The sequence below is a fragment of the Sphaerodactylus townsendi genome, linkage group LG03, assembly GCF_021028975.2.
Source record: "Sphaerodactylus townsendi isolate TG3544 linkage group LG03, MPM_Stown_v2.3, whole genome shotgun sequence".
Lineage (NCBI taxonomy): Eukaryota > Metazoa > Chordata > Lepidosauria > Squamata > Sphaerodactylidae > Sphaerodactylus > Sphaerodactylus townsendi.
Genome location: NC_059427.1, coordinates 129,283,609 through 129,307,005, shown reverse-complemented (window position 1 = coordinate 129,307,005; position 23,397 = coordinate 129,283,609). Strand labels below are relative to the sequence as shown.

At 44.2% G+C, this 23,397-nt stretch overlaps 1 protein-coding gene across 2 annotated transcripts in view; it reads left to right on the top strand.

The window, feature by feature from the left end:
• Positions 1-3,301: 3,301 nt before the first annotated feature.
• The window catches only part of TTYH2 (tweety family member 2), a 71,228-nt gene continuing 51,132 nt past the window's right edge, over positions 3,302-23,397 (top strand). The window contains exon 1 of one of the 2 annotated variants that reach the window (XM_048490585.1): positions 3,302-3,518. In XM_048490585.1, the coding sequence (XP_048346542.1) occupies positions 3,387-3,518 (132 nt within the window). In that variant the 5' untranslated portion in view covers positions 3,302-3,386. The remainder of the gene's footprint in view (positions 3,519-23,397) is intronic. The other variant, XM_048490584.1, reaches the window with a different exon arrangement.

The following is a 23,397-nucleotide window of genomic DNA, read 5'->3' as shown; positions in this document are numbered from 1 at the left end:
CTGTTTGACAGTGGAATGTGCTGTCTCGGAGGGTGGTGGAGTCTTCTTTTGAGAACTTTAGACAAAGGCTAGATGGTCATCTGTCAAGGGTGCTTTGATTGTGTATTCCTGCATGGCAGAAGGTTGGACTTGATGGTCCTTAGGGTCTCTTCCAACTCTGTGATTCTAACTGCCAGTTCTAACATATCATGCTCCTGGCTCTTTCCTACCCACCCTGGGCTGGTTCATGGTTGTGCCACAAGTGGACAGCAGGCAAGAGCAGTAGTAGCAGCTTTTCCACACATCCAGCCCTTTACACTCCTTTCTGTTCAGCTACTGGCATAATGAGACTGGGCTTATTTATATTCTGTCCTTAAATAAGATTATAGAGCTTCATTTTGGAAACAGTATGTTTCTCACAAGAATGTACGTTCAAATAACAATTTCACACTCACACTTTGTGAAAATGAAAGCAGCACAACTTCTGCTTAGCACCTCATATATCATCCATCGCTATTTTATTGTGGCATTTTTGTAACACCTTAGTTGAAAGGATAAAGGTTTGCTCTTTTGAAATCTTCCTGAAGGTTTCTTCTTACAGCTCCTAACCTACTTACTATGTTCTCAGCCCAACACTAAAGAGCAGGACTTTGTTTTTACACAGTTTCTCCCTGGGTGCTCCCAGCCTACTCAATCATATGTGCACCCAGGGTCCCATCCTGAAAACTCAATTTCCAAATAAAGGTATCCTCAATTTGGATTAGGACTATAGCACACAAGGAGGACATCAGCCCACCCCACCCTGAAGTCCCATGCTATCTTCCTGAACATAGGTGAACCCCTTGGGCTGCTCATTTGCCTTGTGCAAAATACCTACACATACCCATCAGTACACATGCAGTTCCCAAATAATATTGCCAGTTATGATGCAATATAAATAACACTGTTAACAAGCAGGTCTGGATTGGGTTGATAAAAGTAAGAGGGTGTAAATGGTGAAATCTTTTGGCTAAACAGGGATTCATGCATATCTTTTGTCCGGGGATGGGGCTGGCTTCCAGCACCCAGCAGTCCTCTTCATGCCCCTCCCTTTCGTGGACACCCACCATGGATGTCAGGACACCCTGAAACTGGCACTTTGTGAAAGTCAATAAACAACGGCACTTTGTGAAAGTCAGAAACCAAGGCCGTTTCCGCACGGGCAGAAAATGACGGCCTGGAGACGGTAAAAACGCCGTCTCCTCCCAGGGTCAGCCATATCTGGCATCGGGGCATGAAGCTGCAGCGCAGGCGCGCCGCCACCAAGCGCCGCTTCCAGCTGGCTTCAAGCATTGCACAGCGTATTCCCCAGAACGCTGGGAAGCCGTTCTTTTTTGGGAATACGCCGCCAGGGAATGCCGCTGCCGAAGCGAACGGCAGCTGCTTCATCAGCCGCCTCCCCCCCCCGGCCTCGGTATTCATTGTCCAGGCCCTGACTGGCTGTTGTTGAGGCCTGGGGACACGCCACAGGCCTCCGGCCTTGCGCCCGGGCTGGAGCAGGTGCGTTAAGGGCCATTAGGGGCGTCCCCAGGCGGCTCGGGCGACGCTACCGAGGCTCCAGGGATTATCACTGGTCGGCACGGGCGCGGCGCCCGGGATACCGGGCGCTCCGGCTTCTCTCTTTCCTCCGGACCGTAAGCTCATATGGACGTACGGTCCCATGTTGGTCGGGCGCTAAATGCACTACCCAGTTAAGCTTCCACCGTATGCGGAAACGGCCCAAGAGAAGATGCAGGGAGATGTCAGGAAGTTTTGCAGTAGCCAGAGTTTCGAGAGCAGACTGCAGTCCCGTCATATAAATCTTGACTTCAATCTTTTCATGGTATCGAAGTATAGTCATATAGAAGTCATGTTCCACTAGCCTTGAAGTGAATACAAGATCGGTCCACATCCAGGTTCTGGTTACCTCAGTGGACACTTATTATATTATACAAGTTCTTTTTTAGTGTAAATAGGATCTGGAATTCAGATATTTTGATGTACTTTTGAACGTATATTTGATAATATGTTTGATGGTATACACAATACTTACACCAGAGAATCTTACAGGAGAGTGTCGTTAAACTTTATTTGAATATAGACAGCAGCTGCTGCAAACCTTTTCAGTGTATTTTGTGTTGGTTTTCACCATGTGTACAGATCCCCACTTAATTAATATGGGGAAGAGGGCAGGAAGCAGGAACCGGCCTCAGCACTTCCACCACAGGGCAGGATCAACACAGCTGCGGTCAAGCTGCAGTTAGTAGGCCTCAACAGTTCCCCAGACCGCGGCAGGATTAAAACAGCCCTGACCAAGCTGCAGTCAGCAGGCCCCACCCTTTCTTCAGAGTACATGCAGAAGGTCCTACTTTGGACCCTTGGCCATCTCCAGCTAAAATGATCCTGAGCCTTTGAACTGCATATGTTCGGACAGGTCCATGATAACCAAAGAGAATCTCCATATTTGGAGGCAGTAAATCTCTGAATATCAGTGCTAGGAGGCACATTGTTACCAACCTCCAGGTTGGGCCTAGAGATTTTCTACAGCTAATCTCCAGACTATAGAGATCAGTTCTCCTAAGGAAAATGGCTACTTTGGAGGGTGGACTCTACCCTGCTAATTGTCCACCCCTTCCTAAACCCTGCTGTCCCCAAGCTCCACACCTGAATCATCAGCAATTTCTCAACTCAGACTGTGGTCTTTTTGCCCTGCTTTGTAGGCCCACTAGAGCAACCAGTTGACCACTGTGTGAACCAGTGTTGGATTATACTGATCCACCATCTCTCATGCTTAACTCTGCCCTCATCTTCCTTACATGCTAGGTGCAGTGAACCCCCTTTATCTGAGATGCTGGACAGACAATGCCTGTCCGAGTGTATCGTATTGACCCTCTTAGATGACCAATATGATTCAAAACAAAGCTTCATGTGTAAGGATGGGAGCAAGGGAGAATGGAATCAGTCAGAGACCCTAGGGCGGGAGATAGTGTGGTGTCTCCTTTTGACGTCTCTCCCAGTGTGCACTGCTATAAAAAGGCAATATTATATATATATATTTAAAGATGCTTCAGATGCCTAGTATGCTATGGCCGATGGAAACCTACCTCCTCGTGGTAGAGACGTGCGGGACAATGATTGCAAGCCCATTCACGAGAATCAGCACAGCGCTCCAGCGTCCTGCAGGAGGCACCTACGGGTGGGATCGGGATGGAAGGCTTCGCTCTCCAATCACCCCCCCCCCCTCCCCCGGCGGCTGCCAGAGCAGAAGGGGCGGGCGTTGGCGAGAGGTCTCGGGTGGGCGGGCAGGGGCGCGCCGGAGCTGGGCGTGCGCGCGCCGCCGGGTCGGGTGCTGCCGGCAGCTGCAGCTGCGGGGAGAGGACGAGGGAGCGATGTTGCTGGCGGCGCGTGCCGATTACATGGCGCCTTGGTGGGCGTCTTGGCTGCACGGGCTCCCCCACCTGAGCCTCAGCCTGCAGCCCGTGTCCAGCACCTTCCGGCCGAAGGACGCCGACTACCAACAGGTGCGCTTTTTCGCTCGCCCCGACCACGTTTCCCTTGTAGCAGCTGGCTCCCCCGCTCCTACTTCCAGCGTGGGGCTGACCTTGCCTACAGCGCCTCACGTCATCGTCGCCCCCAGGCGAGCCCTCCCACTCGCCGGAGCTTGTGGGAAGGGTGGGCTGGCTCTGCTCTTCGCGGGGTGGAGGGTCGTCTGGGCCGTGCATGTCCACTAAGAAGACCACCCTCCCGAGATAAGCCGGGTCCGGATCCCTTTCCTGGGCATGCCTTCCCTACCATGGCTGCAACTCGCTGCCCCCTTTGTTCCCCCAAATGGCTTCCCTGGGCTGCTAAAAGCTCGCCGTGATTTGCAGCCTATTCCCCCAGCATCCCTATCTGTTCCCATTTAAAAAAAAAAAACACCACTGCCCTCCAGGACCCAGAAATAAAACCGCCTGCCTGCTAGAATTCAAACCTGCTGCAATGCCTCTGGTCCCGCTGTCCCTGGTCCAGCCTTCCCCCAGCACATCAGGGGATAAATCGAGCGTCCTAAGATCGGGCCACCCTAAAGGCATCCAAGTTCCTGAGCAGTCTGCCCTTGCTATTGAGGAGCTATTGGAGGCTTTTTAATGACAAGGTCTGTTTGCCAGACAGCCCTGATTTCTGAGGAGTAAAAGTGATATGAATTGCAAATTAAAATGAACACATTTGTGTAATTTGAACTTTGTAAATATCTAAAAGAATTGGGTTTTAGTGTCAGCATCACACTTTTCCAAAGGATGTGTTTCAATCTGTTCTAGTTCGTGTAAAGGGAGTGTTTTCCCATGGACTTCCTGTATCTAGATTCCCTCCTTTGTCTGCTATCTCCATCCTCAGAACGCATTTTATCTGGGTGTATGGTAGGGTAGAAACCATTGTCCAGTTTTCAGTGAGCTGAATCCCAGTGTGGGATTGTAAATAACGCTTGTAAATAACGCTCCTGTCTGTTAATTTGTGGCTTGCTTTGGATATGCCATTAGTTCTATATTTTGGAATCTATTTTGCAACAGAGTCATCTTTGGTTCTTAGACACTGCTTTGCTTCTCTAATGGCTGTGAAAGAGTTTTTATTAGTCCAATGTATTAGGGGTTTGTATTCTGTAGCAGGGAGTTGCTGAACTACCACTTTGCATGGTATCAAAGGCAGTGTATAGGTCAAGCAAAATGTTAATTGTCCTATTGCTATTAGAAGATTGAATTTTTATTCCGGAAGCTGGGCCCGTCTGCTTCAAGACGTAGGAACTGAGAGCACGCGGTGATAGAACTAGGATTGCCAAAGAGGCTTTTATAAAATCGGAACAATTCCTTAGCAGTGAACACTTTGAGCCTTTAGTGAATTTGTAGGAGTTCTTGTAAAGTGATGGTTCCATATGTAGCTGAGAGGCGAAGCGATTTTCTGAGCAAGAAATTATGTGCAATACTAAGAACTTGACCTTTTTACTCAATGTCTTGTTCCGGGGCTTCCTTGCATGTTATCACAGCCTACCATTTTATGTGTTTTACTGGGCGATTGGAGGCTCTGTCCTCACCTCCACTTATTTGTAACTGGCAGTGAATTGACAACTGTGATAGACCTAAGGAAAACGGTGTACAAAAGCTCAATTTCAGGAGCATGCAGAGGCAGGAAAAACACTCTGACAGTGAAGGGTTAATTCCTGTCAGATCCTGTGTGTGAATGACATGCTGGGAGTGGGTGGAGTTTAAAGCTACTGAGAGGGTTATTGGTTGGAACTGGAAGGTTGAGAGATGTTTGATGTCTGTATAGAAACCTCTGGTGTTGGCAGAGTATTTGGGAAAGGGATCGGGTTTAATCAAATAGGAAAATAAAAATCTTGGGAAAGAAGGTTTTAAAAAAAACAGAGCTAGTTTGTCTCCAGAACTGTGTATGTAGAACAGAGGGAGCTGGCTGAGTGAGAGAGATAATGTCAAAGAAGGACCAGTCTCCAGCCAGGAGGGGAATTTTAAATTTGGTGTGGGAGAAGAATTCCCATCCCTAGTTCTGAGCTGGATTTACTTCAAAAGCTCTGAACTGATCTCAAGAAGGGGCTAATACTCCATTTTGGGCACCAGACCTTTCACATGAACTTTACACATGAATCCCTGAGTGAAAGCCTGAGTCAAAGCTGTATAACAACTAAAAAGTCTATCTGATTTCAAAGAATTCAGAAATCTGTAGCACACAGGTGTCAAACTCCAGATGTTTATGAACTACAATTCCCATCAGCCCTTGCTAGTATAGCCAAGAGGCCCTGGGCTATTCCACTTGTAAAGCCCCTCCCAATCCCCAAACTTCATGATTAGAGGATGATGGAAGAGTGTTTTAAGCAAAACATTTACAAGGAAAATTACTGAAGGAAAATTACAAGGAAAATTACTGAAGGGTTGTTTAGAGACTGCAGCGTGTTGTGACACCATGTGTAAGAAAGGCCTATGATGGTGTCAAAAATATTATATGCCTTGGCTGGAGGCCCCCTGGATTTTGAGCTCCTAGGCTTCTGCCTGCCAAGCCTATAGGTGAATCCTGCACTAGATAGGTTCAATTCAGGCATGTGGAACATAGGGGAAGTTACAATTACACATCTCCACATCAATTTATTGGAAAATTAACCAAAAGAATCAAATAGTCCAGAATGCAGAAGTCTGAGTTCTTACAGGAACCCCTTGGAAGGCAATATAATGCCTGTGCTTTGCCAGCTGCACTAACTCCAGGTCAAGTAGTCAGGTTCATGGTTGATCTTTAAAGCCCTAAATGATCTAAAACAGTGGTGGCGAACCTATGGCACAGGAGCCAGAGGTGGCACTCAGAGCCCTCTCTGTGGGCACGCACAGAGTCCCTCCTCCCACACATCTAGGCTGGCCTGGACCACTGGGCTCGATTATTAGCATTAAACCTAAGTCCTAGTTTTGGGGAAGCAGTGTAGGTAACCCCAGCTAAGCTACGGTTAAAACCCCACTGATTTTCATGCAGTAAAGAACTAAAGCTGCAATCCTTTACCAGCTTGGTTAAGCTGGACATTGGCCGGGCTTGCTTCTGAGTAAACCCCTCCTATAGGGTTCTTGATTCACCCAAGAAGACTTCTGTGGCTGGTTGCTTCCAAAGCAAAGCCAGCGACTACCACCAACCGTTACTTACCCAGAGTAACGCGACACCTCTGAGCCAACTGTTTCACCAGGAATCCAGGCAGCCTAGATAAACAGGGTCTGGTTCTATCAAGCCTTCGCCAGCATGGCCAATTGGCCATGCTGGTAGGGGCTGATGGGAATTGTAGTTCCTGAACATCTGGAGAGCCGCAGGTTCCCTACCCTGTTCTAAACGAAAACCTCAGTATTCAGGTTAAATTGCCGTGTTGGTACTTTGCGATAAATAAGTGGGTTTTGGGTTGCAATTTGGGCACTCGGTCTCGAAAAGTTTCGCCATCACTGATCTAGAACCATCATATCTTGTTGACTGCCTCTCCTATTATTTCCCGCAAAGAACATGGTTATTTGTGGAACACAATCTCCTGTTGGTTCTTCGCCCAAAACTTATCCAGGTGTTCTCAAGAAAGGCTGGGGCTATTTTAGGCTTGGCCCCAGCTTGATTAAACTCTCTCGGTTTAGCACAGTTCCTCAGGGCCTGCAAGACAAGAGATATTCTTCCAGGTATATGGTTGATAACAGCAACTGTACTCTTAAATGACCTCCCCTTCCCTTCCTCTCTTTCCCCCTGCCCCCCTTACTTATTTTTCCCTATAGCTGCCCTGAGCCTGGAAAGGACAGGATAAAAACATAATAACTATAAATAAATAGTTGATAGTCCAAAAGCAAAGTCTTTCTTTCATTAGGACCTCCCAACATGACACAGAATAGTGACCTTTTTTTAATTCTCTAGAACTGTTGAATAATCTGGATGTTGGGCAGGGGAGAGATAGGGTAGAAAAAATGTTTGAAGCCTGCTTCTCAATGCCACATTCTACTTCCTGTGTTGAATGCCACAGGAAGAAATTAAGTGGAGGTGGAATTGGGTTTCACCTTCAGCCTACTGGGGAGAAGAAAACATGTAATGCCTCCTATAACAAGACACCCCCTAGTCTCCTCAGTAAGTGAGCGAGAGAGTGTGTGAGTGCCTCTCACACACACAAGCATCTACCAACTGCCAGTGCCCTGAGGGATTTTTTTCTTCAAAATCTCTCACTGACAGAACAGCTCTGACTGAACAACTTTTAATTGTCAGAACAAAAATGTTAGTAACATGGAGAGGATGTTTAAGAGTTCATATTTCTCTTTCAGTTTTCCTACATATATTTTTTCTAAGAAGCTATCTAAATAGTCTTTAGCTGCTTTTCCAAGGGCACTTTTCTGATAGGTAGGGTAATATCTCTGGAAGAAAACTAAAATAACCTGTTGTAACAATCACAGTAACCTTTATTGGCATAAATAACCAGTTGTCTTTCTGTCACATCTAAATAAAGAATTGGCACCAGAGGTTTGTTAAGTTGAAACCAGAAATTGAAAGATTTTATTTACAGGAAAAAGTTTAAAAGAACTAAACTAGCACAGGATTAAGTAGAAAAAGAATATAGGCACAAAGGTTTTAGAAAGGCTCCTATGTACAAAATTTTGTTTAGTAACTTTTTCAGTTGATACAATTTATAGACGGAACACTATCTTTGTGCCTACCCCCAATGATCCTATTACTTTGACACTAGACAAAATAAATATGTTACTTCAATATAGCTGTTAGAGTTCTATTTGACTATCTAGCCCTTTTTCTAAAAATCTTACTTTTTACCCCCAGGTAAGTACTATACACACAGAGTTCTTTGAACACTAAGACAAACTCTCCCTTAGAGGATCTCTCTCACACAGTGCTTATTATAGAAGGATGGCCGCTCTCCTTGAGGAAGCTCCAATCCACTCCATATAACTCCCCTTCTCTCAGAAGCTTCACTGCTTCATATCTGAGTGAGGTTCTCCACAAAGAAAAAAAAATAACCAAGCCACTGGTGTGATTAATCGGTGTTACTGTGTTACGTTGAACTCCGGGAACTCTGGTACAGATTCTTTTACTGAACTCTGCCCATCCTGGCACTTAATTTAGAGACGCACAGCCCATTCTGAACAAGCCCTTTGCTTCCAGAGAACAGAGCTACCGTCCACTCTTTCAACAGAACACTTTCGCTTTTCAGAACTCTGTGTCCTCAGGTTTTATAACGTTGTGCATTTCTCACAGCCAATCCTATGGAGTTCTAAATTAGCCCTTCAGGTTCTGAACATTCCATTGACAGTATAAGCCCTGAGTGCTTGTATATGCTGCACCTCCAATTGAACAGATGCAAACCAGTACTTAATCAAACATCTCTTTAACATCAGACAGAATGTGTAGGTCTTTTACAAGGCTAGGAATTGAGGGAAAAGATATGATGTGCTAAGTAAAGAATCCCCAGATTGTATTACCGGGGGGAGGGGGGAACAGGTGGTTTGAATCTGATAAGCATGACCTGTTGCCAGACAGTCTTCCTCTAGTTAAACAACAGGTATATTGCTTTGTATGAAAGCTGTTCTAGGATGAGGCCTAGTTATGCTCTAGACATGATGGACAGAAAACAAGAGTTCGTTCTCTTGTTCCTGCAACAAGGAATGTATATGTATCTTTGTTTATTGATTTCTGCATTGTATGTATATATTTCTGGCCTTCCACTGGATTAATCTATCTCGCACACAAGGTGCATGTATTATTTTAAAGTGGGACATGTAGTAGATGACCATAAGTTACTGCCCATTAGCTGTGGGTAAACAGTGGCTGGTAAGGCATGTTCCGGCAGATGTTCTGCTTGCTGATTCTGTATGAAATATGCTGCCCTTTTCTTCTCACGCCAGGTGCCGCAGTGGCCCTTAGATCTCATATATGGTAGTACTTGAATATTGTCTGAGGCTTGTTCATCCCTGTTTCACCTCTCCCATCAGGATGTCCTAAGGGTTATGCAGTTTTAGCCGTAGGAAACCAAACATACCACATGAAACAAAACTGTGAAGGATGGGGTCAAAAGGCCATGAAAGAAAGAATAAACTGTGAACACCCCAAAGTAAACAATATGGATCACTACAAATGTAAGTGATGAGTCTCCCTAATTTTGTTGAGGTAATTTCATGCCTGTAAGTGATAAGATCTGGATGGTGCAGGCTAGACTGGTCTCATCAGATCTTGTCTGCTAAGAAAGGTTGTCCCTGGTTAGTACTTAGCGGGGAGACCACCAAGGAAATTCAGGGATGCTATGCAGAGACAGGCAATGGCAAACAACCTTGGAATGTCTCTTTCTTTGAAAACCATGCAGGATTGTCATAAATTGGCTGCAGTTTGGTGGCAGTGTCCACAAATATAGTGACACTTGGCACATATATTCTCTATTTAAGTGGCATTTGCCAATCCTGGATCTTGGACTCCTTAGACCCAGGCCTCCATTCCCCTTCTTCCTGTTTGAATTGGAGATTTGTAAAGCCTACAAACTACTATCTTTTTAACCTAGTTTGGTTAATAAACAGTGTCCTTTTAACCTCTGAAGACAGGCACAGTATAGAATTTACCTAGGCAGCTTTTATCACTGTGGTAAAAACTGCCTTTCCACATCTGGAAAAAAAAACTCTTCCCAGTTTAAAATGTCAGCACTTCCTATCATAATACTCCCCTCTCAATACATGTCACATTGCTCAGGATTTTCAGTGCAGTTTTAGATGTTTATTCAAGTTGTAATGATGCAAAGTAATAGATTTTATTGATTAAACACTAAAATGTGCATATAAAAACTAAAATGGGCTGAACTGTTGATGTATGTAGTTTTGCAACCTGAACATCTAACAGTTTATATCAAAATATTACTGAAATCTCTGACCTTGTCTAAATTAAACTAGCAGGCAATACAGTGTGCTCTCTGCCTTCAGAACTGGGTTTGCAATTACTTTGCAATTGTTAGCCATTCTAGAGCCTCTGTTATTTCTGCTGAATGTTACAAAACCTCTCTTCAGATGGCTTGCCTTGACATTCACTTGTTTCCTTTTCTGCATCTGGATATCCAGGCTGTTTCCTAGTGCTGAGGCGTTCATATCCAGCTGACAACGACGATGGATTCATACTCTGAAAGATAGGAAATTGTTACTTTTCTCATCTAAGAGACATGCAAGTCTAGACTAATGCCCAGTCTTTTCCCACTTATATTCATGTTATTTTAAAGGTTAAAATACACATCTGCACATGGAGGCACCCTTCTTGCATGTCAGGGGCAGATTATTTTGTACTACAATATAGGCTCTCAAGTGCAAAATGTTAAGAAGCGCCCTCTTTCCATAGCAGAGTGAATCAATTTTCAAATTTTCCAGATTGACATCAGGAAAATCCTTGTGGAAATTGGTTATAACCTGCCCCCTCCCTAAAACAATTTTTCTTGTGGCTATTGGCAACCCAGATTTAAAATCACATCTGTTAGATCATATTTTGTATGGTACATTTGTCAGCTGCTACCTGATAAATGGCTGTGTGTGACCATGGTACTATCATCGTAATAAGTTCCCATGTGTAATTTGATCCCTGCCACCCCTGTTTGCCCATTTCAAAATCTTGAATCCACTGGAGATTGGTTTGTGGGTGAAAGTTTTCTAATTATGCCGGCAGGCATGCTGAGTCCAAACTGGGCTAATTGAATTCAGGGCTTTGAGTAATTCCCCATGTGGCTGAGACATGCACATCTTTGATATGCTGTGAGCTAGCACTGCAGACAGCAAAAGTAGGTAATGGTATCAACAGATCTGGAGGGGGAAGAGTCAAAGTGGTGGGAAACAGCACTTATGCAGACATAACTGCCGCCAATCTGTTGTTGGTGTGCTAAGCAGGCAAACTAATGGAATTGAACAGAGTTTTCAGTTTCGAAAAGGAAGCATGGGGAGGTTTTAATCTTGACCTGTAGGATGTAGATTTTGGGTTTTCTAATGACCTTTATAATAATATGGCTATTGAACTGAATTGGACGAAAGCAGTGGTTCTCAACCTGGGGGTCGCGACCCCTTTGGGGATCAAACGACCCTTTCACAGGGGTCGCTTAAGACCATCAGAAAACAGTCTTTTTATATTTTATATATACCAATTTTATGGTTGGGGGTCACCACAACATGAGGAACTGTATTAAAGGGTCATGGCATTAGGAAGGTTGAGAACCACTGGACTAAAGCAAGAAATTTCTCACACATTTCCTTCTATCCTTTTAGTCTGCAGAATTGGATTGATCCAAACAGAGGCATACCGGGGTAAATGGTGCCCAGAGACAAAATGTCTCTTAGTGCCCCTCCCCCTCCACCTGGGGGCCGGCCTCCCCACCACCCCAGCCTCAGTGCTTATAAAAGTCCTGCTGCCTTGTCGTCTTTGAGTGCCCTCGACCCCGCCCATGGCGTCATCAACATGAGCAGGGTTGAGGGCACCAGGCTCCGCCCCCTGCTGCCATCTTCCTGGTCATGTGGGGGGGCCATTTTTGCATCCCCCACGCGACTGGAAGAGTGGCGTCCGGGGACAAGGGATACCCCTTGTTCCAAGGCAAATACACCACTGGATCCGATCAGGTTGTAAATTGAGTTTTCAGGGTGGTGTAAGCTGATCACAACTCATCATGTCTCTTCAAAAGCTGCTTTGAAAGTTGGAGTCCTCCTGAGTAGTAGCATTCAGTGTGGAGAAAGGTTCTGCAGCTGAAGGGGGAACTGCCCCCACTACTCGTGCATGCACACACACACATGCACGCACGGAAGCTCCTTGGCTCTGAGCCCTGTGTCTTGGGTGCTTAGACCTGGATGGACACAACTGTGGCTTCTACGGCTTCAGAACATACACTACCACTAGGAACAGGTTGCCAGTCATAATTGACTTGCTGAAAGTTACGGATGTGGTTTTGTGGCAGTTTCTGTGAATCTGAAATTGCCTTCTTTGAGCCTTGAAGGAAATGGAATCAAATTAAGGTAACTCGGCAAAACTCTGAACACCTACTGACTTAAGGCAAGTGACTGCCAGCCATGAGGCTTTATATGACATTTGGTTCCAAGATATAGCTGCAAGACATTGCAGTCAAACTGATTGCAGGTCCAGACACGGTCTTTGTATGTGGGTCAGGAGAACAACAAAACAAACACTCCCTCTTTCCCTAAGGGTTTTAGTTGAACTGTCTGAATTTTGTATGACCTCCCCATTGACTACTCAAATGTGAGACACTGGGAGAGTTAAAGCAGGAAAGTCAGTTTCTTTCAGAATGCTGAGTTTATAGCCAGCTAGTAGCCTAGTAAGCCTTCTGTTTTTAGTGATGTGGTAAATGGGAAAAATAAACCTGCTTCAGTATTATAATCTGAGAACATCAACCTATGTATAAAGTATTTCAATAAAGGTAGAAACAGTGCAAGAGCCAGCATGGTTAAGAGCAGTGAACTCTAATCTGGAGAACCAGGTTTGATTCCCCACATGAAGCCAGCTGGGTGACCTTGGGCTAGTCAATGGTTCTTTCATGCAGTGGCAGACAGTGGCAAACCACCTCCAAACATCTCTTTCCTGAAAAACTCTTAGATAGGCGTGGCCAACCCGGCCTGATGTTCATGGACTACATCCACCGTCGCGCCCTGTTTAAGAGTTTCACTGGCCAATTGGCCTTGCTGGCAGGGGCTGATGGGAATTGCAGTCCATGAACATCTGGAGCACCATAGGTTGGCCACCACTTCTCTAGAGGGTTGCCTTAAGCCAGCTGTGACTTGATGGCACACAAACACCAAGAAATGGTGTTGTCTGGGTTTAAAATTTTGTTTTCTGGTCTTTTGTGCTTTAAGTAATTTAATTGGGCCACCAGAAATTTAAATTGATTTCCCAGCACTAGCAAGGGTTATTGGATATGCCTGTTGTTTGTGGCTACCTTTAACAATGCTTGTGCAGCTTTTTCAAAAGCTTTGGTTTTATCTAGATCAGAGGTAGGGAACCTGCGGCTCTCCAGATGTTCAGGAACTACAATTCCCATCAGCCCCTATCAGCATGGCCAATTGGTCTGCTGGGTATATAGAGGCAGATGTGAGGACTGTGTCAAGGAATTTACACTGATGTGGATGGGACCTGCAAAATGCAAGCCTTGCCAACCATTCACATGTTATCTAAAGGTGCTTTGATGGTGATATTTCAAAAAAACCCACCAGGTTTGCAACAGATTTCAGCAAGGCTGGTGGGCGGGCACACGGCAACATATAAAAGCAGGACAATGTTGCGTGAATGCTTCTGAAAACAACATTGCTGTTAGGCAGAACAAAAGGCAGAACTGTTAGGCAGAACAAAGCAGAACAAAGCATGCATGGTCTCCCCATATCTTAGAGGAGAAACTGAACAAGTGACGAAAGTGGAAAATTACCTCTGCCTGGGAATGGAGGCCATGAAAAAGTCCACTTAGGAAATGTGGATAGCCATGATATATGAGGGGTAATGTTAATCATTTGCAGAACAACCACAGGTGGCAATTCTAAAGGCACTATCCTGGCAGTAAGCCTCACTAAGTAACATGAAACCTATTCCTAATTAGACCAGCTTAGCCTTGCTGTCATAAACATCTTTGGTCCAGATATTCCAGTTCTGGGAAAACATAAATAACTGGACTTCCTATAGCAGTGGTCTTTAGCCTATGGACTAAGACAGTGATAGCGAACCTTTTTGAGACCGAGTGCCCAAACTACAACCCAAAACCCACTTATTTATCGCAAAGTGCCAACGTGGCAATTTAACCTGAATACTGAGATTTTAGTATAGAAAAAACAGTTGGCTTCAAAGTGCGCGTTGCTCGGGAGTAAGCTTGGTGGTACTCAGTGACTTTGCTTTGAAGACACTGCAATGCTTCTTACGGGTGAATCACGACCCTAGGAGGGTTTACTCAGAAGCAAACCCCATTGCCAGCAACCGAGCTTACTCCCAGGTAAAGCATCACGCTTTTGTTCTTCCTATTATCACATGACGAACTCTGTGCACGCATGCCCACAGAGCGGGGTCTGAGTGCCACCTCTGGCACCCGTGCCATAAGTTTGCCACCACTGGACTAAGATGAGGCAGTATAGAAATCACTTATATAAATAAATATGGGTCATGTGAGTTGCAAACCCCGCATTCTGAGCCCCTGTAGAACCACTATTCTCCCCTCCCCTGCTTTTTGGGTGGACTTGCTGTTAGTGCAGGCCTTGACAATTTTTTATTTTATGAGCCACTCCAAAAAATTCGGAGCCAGATTTATTGTTTAGCCTTCAGGGGTTTGTATTTTAATGACAGCACTTTCAAATTAGTGCTATCACAAAACCTAATTTTAAACTCTTCACATATTGTCATTAAAAAAGAACTATAAAAAAAGTATTACAGCATTATAAATAAATATGGGATAATTCTTAATTGTCAAGCACAAAAAGTTAACCTCTGTTCCAACACCTAAATTAACTTTGTGTTTATTGAGAATCACCAAGAGCCATTTACAATGACTGCTGAAAATACTAGACGCCGCAACAAAATTTCTAGGCCCCGTGGTGCCTGGGTTTTGTCGAACCTACTCTTTCTGTACCTGCGTAAAGGGCGAGGGCACCATATCCTCTTCTTTGCAGATACTCTGAGAAGAGTAGCAGAATGGTGAGGTGAAGTCACTCAGAGATAAAGAGGATTCCTTTTTAGTACAGGCAGGGGCAGGAAGCCCCCCTCCCTCCATTAAACCTACACCTGAGTCAGTCATGTCTCCAATATGCTGCATGCATGTTTGTGTTATGGAGTCCCTTCCCCAGGAAAACTTTTGAAAGTGGTGAGTTCCATGTTTAGAAGTATTGGGCAGCGGATGGGGATGAGAGGTGATGATCCGGGCAAAGGGAGAAAGAGGCTTTTGTTGGGAGGGGAGGGATCTTTAAACCTGTCTGTGCTGGATTGTTTCTCCCTACATTTAGGTTCTTTGCCCCTGTCTCTCTGAGTATCTTTACTCGTCGTTCCACTTGCTCAGTTTTTCAGTCTCGATAAATCATTCCTTAATTTTACTATAAATCTGTTTTGAAGTTTGCTGTCTGGCTGAAGAAATTGAGGGAGCCTCATCAATTCTTTAGAGAGAATTTCCTGTTTCACTTCTTCTCAGGCACAGGGTATAACTTTCAGGTAGTAACAGCCAGTCATTTACAATATGGGCCACGCTGCTCAGTTCTGATACCCACTCAGTTCTGATACCCATTGGAAAGTGTACCCCTCCATGTACCTGCCTTTGGGACAACCCTGTGCCATTGGTATGAGGCTGTAATATGTTGCTTCCCACTATAAATTACTATTTCTTACAGCGTGATTTGGATCTGTTTGGGCTGAAATGAGTATGGGGCCATAAGGTGGTTCACCTCTTAAGTAGCCATTTACAAGATATTCTTTGTATATTCAGTTCTGATTCTAATTGTTGCTTAAGGTAGTGCAGACTATTTGCAAGTTGAAAGTGGGGATCCTTGTCTCTCCACTGAGTTGTTTACATAATGCCTATGTGGGGAAACTGCTGTTTATTCTTGAAGCTCTGTTTGCAGAAGAAAGGACTAATGTTTTCTTGGATTAATGTTATACTTACTATATATTTGTGCGTGTGTGTGTGTACTTTTAGCTATTTCTTGAGTTCAGAGGAATAGTGTGTACTTTTAGCTATTTCTTGAGTTCAGAGGAATACCAGGTACTCCAAATAGCATCATGCGTTGTATCAGTTTCTAGTCCTGCCCCCCCCCCCCAAACATGGTAGTGATAAATGGAAACATTTGATCTGTGAAATCACAACAAAAAAATAAAAGAAGCCAGCTTGAAGGCCTTTCCCAGAGCAAATAATGAAGGACTGCCAAATTAAAATTTGGCTTCTGTTGCACTCCAGTGCAGATGTACTGGACTGTCTGGCAATCAAGGCTTAGAGACTTTGCAATTGTAGCAGTGCTTACCCACTTAACTTGGCACTGCTACTTCTTCTGTTTGGCTCATGTACTCAGTACAGTTGTAGTGAAGCGAAAAAGGAGCGGATCTTTAATGTGAAAACATCTGTACGTCTAAACCTTTTATTCAGGGACTTCCAAGAAAAATGGCATTTCATCCAGTTGAGCCACTGAGTGCTCCTAACCATTCTTGCTGAAAGGAGCAATTTTTGCTGGCTTGTAGAGCGAGTTTCTCTCTGATCTCACCTCCTCAGATACTGGGGATCTTAAATTCAACAGGTGAACTAGAAAAGGTTTGATATAGAACCACTAGTTCTGAGAAAACCTAGGATCAGCAAGTCTGTGGTGGCCCCTTCCGCACACACAGAATGATGCAGATTCAATCCACTTTCACAATTGTTTGAAAGTGGATTTTGCTGTTCCGCACAGTAAAATCCAGCTTCAAAGTGCATTGAAAGTTCATTATTCTGCATGTGTGGAAGGGGCCTATGTGAGCTGTGAGCTTCCAGAAGTAGCCCTCCCCCTCCCTTTTTCCTCCCTTCTTCCTTCCTTCCTATTTTCCCAGTTCCTTTATTTTTATGTAGTTTGTCTGATATAATAGTTTTTAATTGTATTGTTGTCTATGTTTACTTATTTTTTATTCTTTTAATCTTTCCTTTCCTGTAATTTTTTGTTGGCGAAATAAAACATTATTTCAAATAAGTAAACCTTTTATCCAAAAACTCCTTGTGTGTTTCCAGATCAGTATGCCTTCAGTGTGTAGTCGACCCACGCGGTCAGCGTAAGAACGAGACGAGACGCGGAGATAACATCTGGTGGAGATCGCCAGCAGCGGGAGACCGGAGGTCCGTGTTCCTAGCGAGTCTCCCGTCTGCCGGTTCCTGGCACCTTTTATTGTTACTCTATCGGGGGCGTGTAGGAGGGAAGACTGGGGGGGAGTCTCCGGGAGAACGGGAGGCTGGAGGTCGGTGGGTGGGGGACCAACGTTCTACTACGGTGCTGCTGGGTCGGCAGTGCACTACTACACAGTGTCACCCAGTCCTTGCATGAGATTTTTCATGCCCCTTTTCACGTGTTGTCTTTGGGACATGAATTCTGTTTCATCTCATCTGTTAAAGACAAACACATTTAAAATACATTGACCTTTTTGTTAGGTGACTGATAGGAGCTGTATTTCATTTAATGTGGATTTTTACGGCAACTTTCCTCCAAAGAGCTCAAGCTGGCAGACATAGTCTTCCACCCCACCCCATTTTATTCTCCTGACAACCCTGAGAAGTAGGCTTGGTTGAGAGAGAATGACTGGTCCAAAATCTTTGAGGCAACTTAATGGGAGAATGTGAATTTGAACCCAGGTCTCCTTGGATGTGCTCTGGCTCTCAAGCTACGACACCATGCTCACTTTCTGTGCTCCTGTTGTTAATGTGTGCTAGAGCATGCAGTTTATGAATTGAGATGCTTGGAAACCCAGACACAACCTCATGCTTATGGCTGAAGGATGCTTTAATAATTCACTGACGCCATCTTAAAAATGCTTCTGATGGCAGGCTTTAGGGTTTTCTAGCGCCGAAGACTGTATCAGATTAAGTCATCTGCACTGTAATTAAATGAAAAGCATATCCACCCACTGAAAATTCTGAAGAGGCTGAATCTTTCAGTTATCATCTGACAGCAGCTCGGAGTCTTTACCATCAGTAGTTTTAGTGAGGAGAGATTTTCCATTAAAAAAGGATGTGAGTGTGCAGCTGAAAATCACGGTCGTCTTGTTAGACTGTGTCAGAAACAGCTCCTGATGAGGTCTTCGGGGCGGGAGGAAGAGCAATGTTACATCAAACCACACAGAAACAGAGGAAATGCTCGTGCAATCTATGGTTGTGTTGTACTTTCTGTTTGATATCTGTGCTTAGCTGCAGGGAGGAAAGCTTCTAGCCATTGTGGGCAAGACGTGTACACAGGTGCCGAAATATTGTGTGACACCACTTCAGGTGAACCCTAATGCATCCAACAAGATTAGGGTCATTATATATCATGGCTTGAAATTTACCTCAGTCATGCCACACAATTTGCACTAAGTGTAGCTTAGTATGAATGATTAAAATTACAAATTAAAAGTTTCTAGGGATCGTGGCTGTAGAGATCCTTTGGAGAGATGAAAGAAAATGAGATCATGTGGGCTAGGGAACAGGGGATGTGCAGGTTGTACCTTTGCCAGCCGGCATAACCCAGACAATATCCTGAAATGTCCATTGCTTTCCAAGTCTCCTATATCATCTGTGGGTTGTGCCAAGTCCTGCTAAAAATGTCATAGTATAGATAGGTGTAGAGAATATGTTCCACTTCCTAGACATCGGTATCAATTTTAATGTAGCATGTATGTCCTGGGGAAAACATTTCATTTCAAAACTATGCTTATTTGGCTGTTTCCTAACGTACCCATTTTGTTCCAAATAGAGAGTTCTTGTGGACGCAAAGCAATTTGTAGTTAGCAGTGGCCTTAATCTACTTTCCTATTATGCTGCAAGTTTATACGTTCATAAGCCTGAGAGTCATATATCTGTTCAGATACCACTTTCTCCCCTCCCCTTCCAGAATCACCTGTGTTGAATGAGAGCTGCAGAAAATAAAAAAAAAATTAGAATAGCTTTAAAACTTTAAAAAAATAAGTTCCACTGTCTCTTTTCCAATTGATTTCAGGGTTAAAACTGTTCAGATATTGCTTTCTCCCCTCCCCTCCCAGAGTCACTTGTGTTGAATGAGAGCTGCAGAAAATAAAATGTTTTTAAAATAGCTTTAAAACTTTTTTAAAAATAATAAGTGTTCTCTATTTTCTTCCACTCTCCACAGTAAAAAAAAAACCTAACGAAACTGGGAAGGAGGTGGGAATCTTTAGGTGAAAATCTTGTCTTTGCATTATTGGGATAGTTAGCAGATCTCTGTAACTAGGTCTTTGTAGGCTGCGGGTGGCTGCTCCAAGGACCAAAGGTGTCAGGCAACACCTGTGGCCAGAGAGGCATGTCTTCAGCAAGGCCACGGGGCTTTATTTCTCCTGCTTGAAAGCAAATTGTGGTTTCTGTGGAGAGTTTGAAATGGTGTTGTGTCTGGTTGGAGGCTCCCTGTGGGGCACCATGCCAGGATAAAATTGAGCTGCCATTTATCAGCTTTTCAATACATATGGATGACAATTGGAGAAGGAAGTGGATGAAATTATTCCCTCTCCTACTGTTCCCCCCCCCCCCAATTCTCTGCTGTGAGCTCAGGACGGGAAATGACCCAGGTGGGAACATAGAAAGGCCATACAGCTCACTGTTGCCGCTTACAAGCCTGGCAGCTCTTGGAAAGATTTGTGCCAGCAGGGGAGCAGTCTGTGGAATATGGCACAGCTGGCTGCTCTGGGGAATTCGCAATGCTTACCCTTCCTTCCCAAGGGCACTCTGTGATGCTGGGGAGATATGAACCGAATGCATTTCCTTGCAGACTATGGGGTCTAATTTATTTGACTGCAGCTTCCTCTTCTTGCTATTTTGACTGTAACAGGATACAGTATACTGTCAGGCAGCGTATCTGTGTGATGTGGGCTGGTGAATTCAAGAACATGGTTCCTCCCCCCCATCCCCTGCACTGTTTAGTTCAGGACTCCTAAATTCTGAGCAGTCATAACTCTACAGCAGGGGTCTTCAACCTGTGGCTCTCCAAATGTTCATGAACTACAAATCCCATCAGCCCTTGCCAGCATGGCCAATTCTGATGGGATTTGTAGTCCATGAACATCTGGAGAGCTGCAGGTTGCAGACCCCTACTCTACAGCCTTCTAAACAGAATTCTCTCTACTAATGCTTCACCAGTCTTATCCCATGCACATGATGAAATATTTCCCAGCTCTCAAAGAAACCGAGGTTAGTACTTTCTCACTAAACTGTAATTTCAAATTGCTTATTAACTTGCACTTGGACAGGGGATATCTGCTGTATGTTACGTGGAGAAGCCCAGATGTGAAGAGTAATAGAGTCTTAGTTCCATTTTCTATTAAGGAAAGCTGCTTTTGATTGATTTGGAGTGGGGAAAGGATGCTATGGATATGCATACAAACACTTACCTTGTTTACTATTTATCTGTTCCAAATCAAACTATCTTGTTCCTTTCCCCCTCTATGTGGACACCAGTTTGTAATCTCCAAACCATGTGTTTGAAAAGCCAGTGGGAAGGAAATAGCTATTGGGGGAGAGGGTAAATTGGAGAAGGAAAGGGTCCCCATCAAAAGGGGAGTGAATTTGCCTGTGGGAGTGCCACCTGCAGATCGTTCCTTCCTGGGACACTTGCCCCAGTGGAGGGGTGACTGTGCCGGTGTGTGTCCACTATGGTCCTCCCTGGTGCTGGGATGCAGTGCTGCGTTCCCATTACTCTTTCTGTTGTTGAGATGGTAGGGGCACAATGCAGTGGAGTATCTCTCCACCTTAGTCGACATCCCTCCAGCCATTAGCCACCTTATGCCGCCTAAAGGAATTCAGACTTATGGCACCTAAACAGGTGGCATAAATCTATGAAGCGCAATGGGAGCTTCTTGGCAGCGGGGAGGCTTTTTCACTTTTCAAGCTTGCCCACGCCACCAGGAAGACTATGGGAATGGCACAACTGCAGCACTGCAGCTGGCTGGCTGGCCTCTTGGATGGGGCTGTGAGTGTTCTTTTCACTAGCCATTTCTACCCTCCATATACCTTCTACCCAGAGTCTAATTTGCTTAATGATAATGAATTAATGATAGGTAATATATAATTATTGTCAGGAGTCTTTTACACATACACACATATTTCTTCCCCTCCTAGAAACGGAACATTTTGGTAGGTTACAAAAGCTAGCTGGGCTTCAGTCCCCCAGCCAAAATATGGTTTGAGGCTGAATTTTTCAATGGAATTAGGCCCCTCCCAAAGTGCAAGAGTCACTGCAGGTAAGATGAGAATCGCCACTTTACACGAAAGACCATATTTTTCCAGTCCTGTGTACTCAGTGCTTTTTGTAACTCAGATACCCAGACCCTGTTTCCAGTATGTTCTTCCTTTGCATGGGTTGTTTACAGATGCTGCTTTCTTCCTGCAGATGTGAGCTTGTTTTTCAGTAGAGATAAAGATCTGTGTATTGATGTGGAATAAATCACTGGCCTTCAGTTATAGTGTCTGTTTGTTATTGGAAGGGAGTAGCTAGTATGAGTGAATGTTTCAAATATTTGGTCACTGCCAGATCATTTTTTTATGAAACTTTACTTTTCCAGAGTGAACTTTTTGTGCCATGGCACCTCTTACCCTTCTGAACAGAATGGGGAGTTTGAATGTGAAGAATGAGACTGACAAACTTTGACGTCCTCTCACAGTCAGCACAATTAGCAAATATATCTCTGCTCTTTTTTTCAAAGCTTATTTTCAGGAAAAAAAATTTAATACATATTTCTTGTACTGCTTAAAGAATCTGAAATGCTCAAATAGCCATCTCCCCCCTAGGCCATCCATGGCATTTAACTTTTGGATCCTAGACTCCACTGAAACACTGATCAAATCTATGGATCCCCTCCTTAGAAAAATGCATATAAATATATATATACACAAAAATTCACATACAATCTTACTTACCGGTAGCGTCTGCTTCCTCCACAAAAAAATGAAATTAATCCAAATTGTGCAAATAAAACAAAGCAAGCTTTAATTCTGCTCGAAAGTAAATTTCAGTGAGAAGGCTGCTGTTTGACTTGAACAGGAAATTGAAATTGTGGAATGGTCTTTAATCCGGCATCCAACTGATTTCAGCTTTTCATTTTGATGGAAATAATTGCTGAGAACTCTAACTTACAATGAACTCTTGAAAAGACTGGATTTTACCTTAAAACTCAGTGAACTGCTTTAAACAAAGAGACGTCCATAATCACAACGGGACAGTATGTTATCTTTTATTCATATCAATGGGAAACTTCTCTAGTTGTTTAACATGGCACTTATGATAATTGTATGTTATCTTGGCTGTGTACAGTAGCATCCCATGACACCCTGCACTTTTGGGGAGTGAAACAATTCCTTAACATAATTTGACATTTAAAGGATTTTCTTCCAACAAGGCACTTTTCAATGTATCAGGAAAAATAATTTTTGGAGTGCCCAATTTGCAGACCCCTGAAGGCCATCCATAGGAGATCCATAGGTCACATGTTAAGAACTTCTATCCTCAATGTCCTTTGAGAAATGGGAAAAAACCCTATGCCTTTAGGACTTTTTATTTACTCAGGCTTTTTTTGATGGTGGTTAAAACATCAAAGGTGAATTTAATGATGTCATCTCATGACTTCAGCCTCCGATCCAAAGTTCTTGATCTCTGCGGAGAGAGCTTTGGTTCCTGACATCCAAACTAAAAACCAGCAAGGCTTGCTTTTGTTCTTCTGTCACTTCAAATGAAAGGTCTTCCTTGCCTCAGAGGGGTCTCCTTGTTAATAAACACTTGCTGTTTGTTTGCCATTAAGGGCTATGGATCCGCAGGAAAAAAATATCCCCCATGACCTTGGTACAGTCCCATTTGACATTCCTCATCATCCAAACTGCTTCCCCCCTTCAAGCAATTGTTGTGAGGTTCTCTGCCTTAACAATTTGTACCTCCCTTCACCCCTCTACCCCTGCTTATGGGAGCCTCTGATTTTAATCAAGCCTGACAAAGCATCCTTCTGTCCCAGTGAGTAGATGCTGTGTTTGACAGCAGCTAGGGAGAGGCCTGCAAAGCTGCTCTGTGCCTGAAGCAATCCTTGTGATTTCTGAACAGATTCCATCCCGTTAAGGATTAGGTTCGGTCCCCTCTCTCCACAAGACTAGCACTGTGTTTCCAGGCTTGGTTGATGAAAAGCAGCCCCACGGTCTCTCTGTGAAGTCAGTGGGACAAACGAAGCTTTGATTTTGGG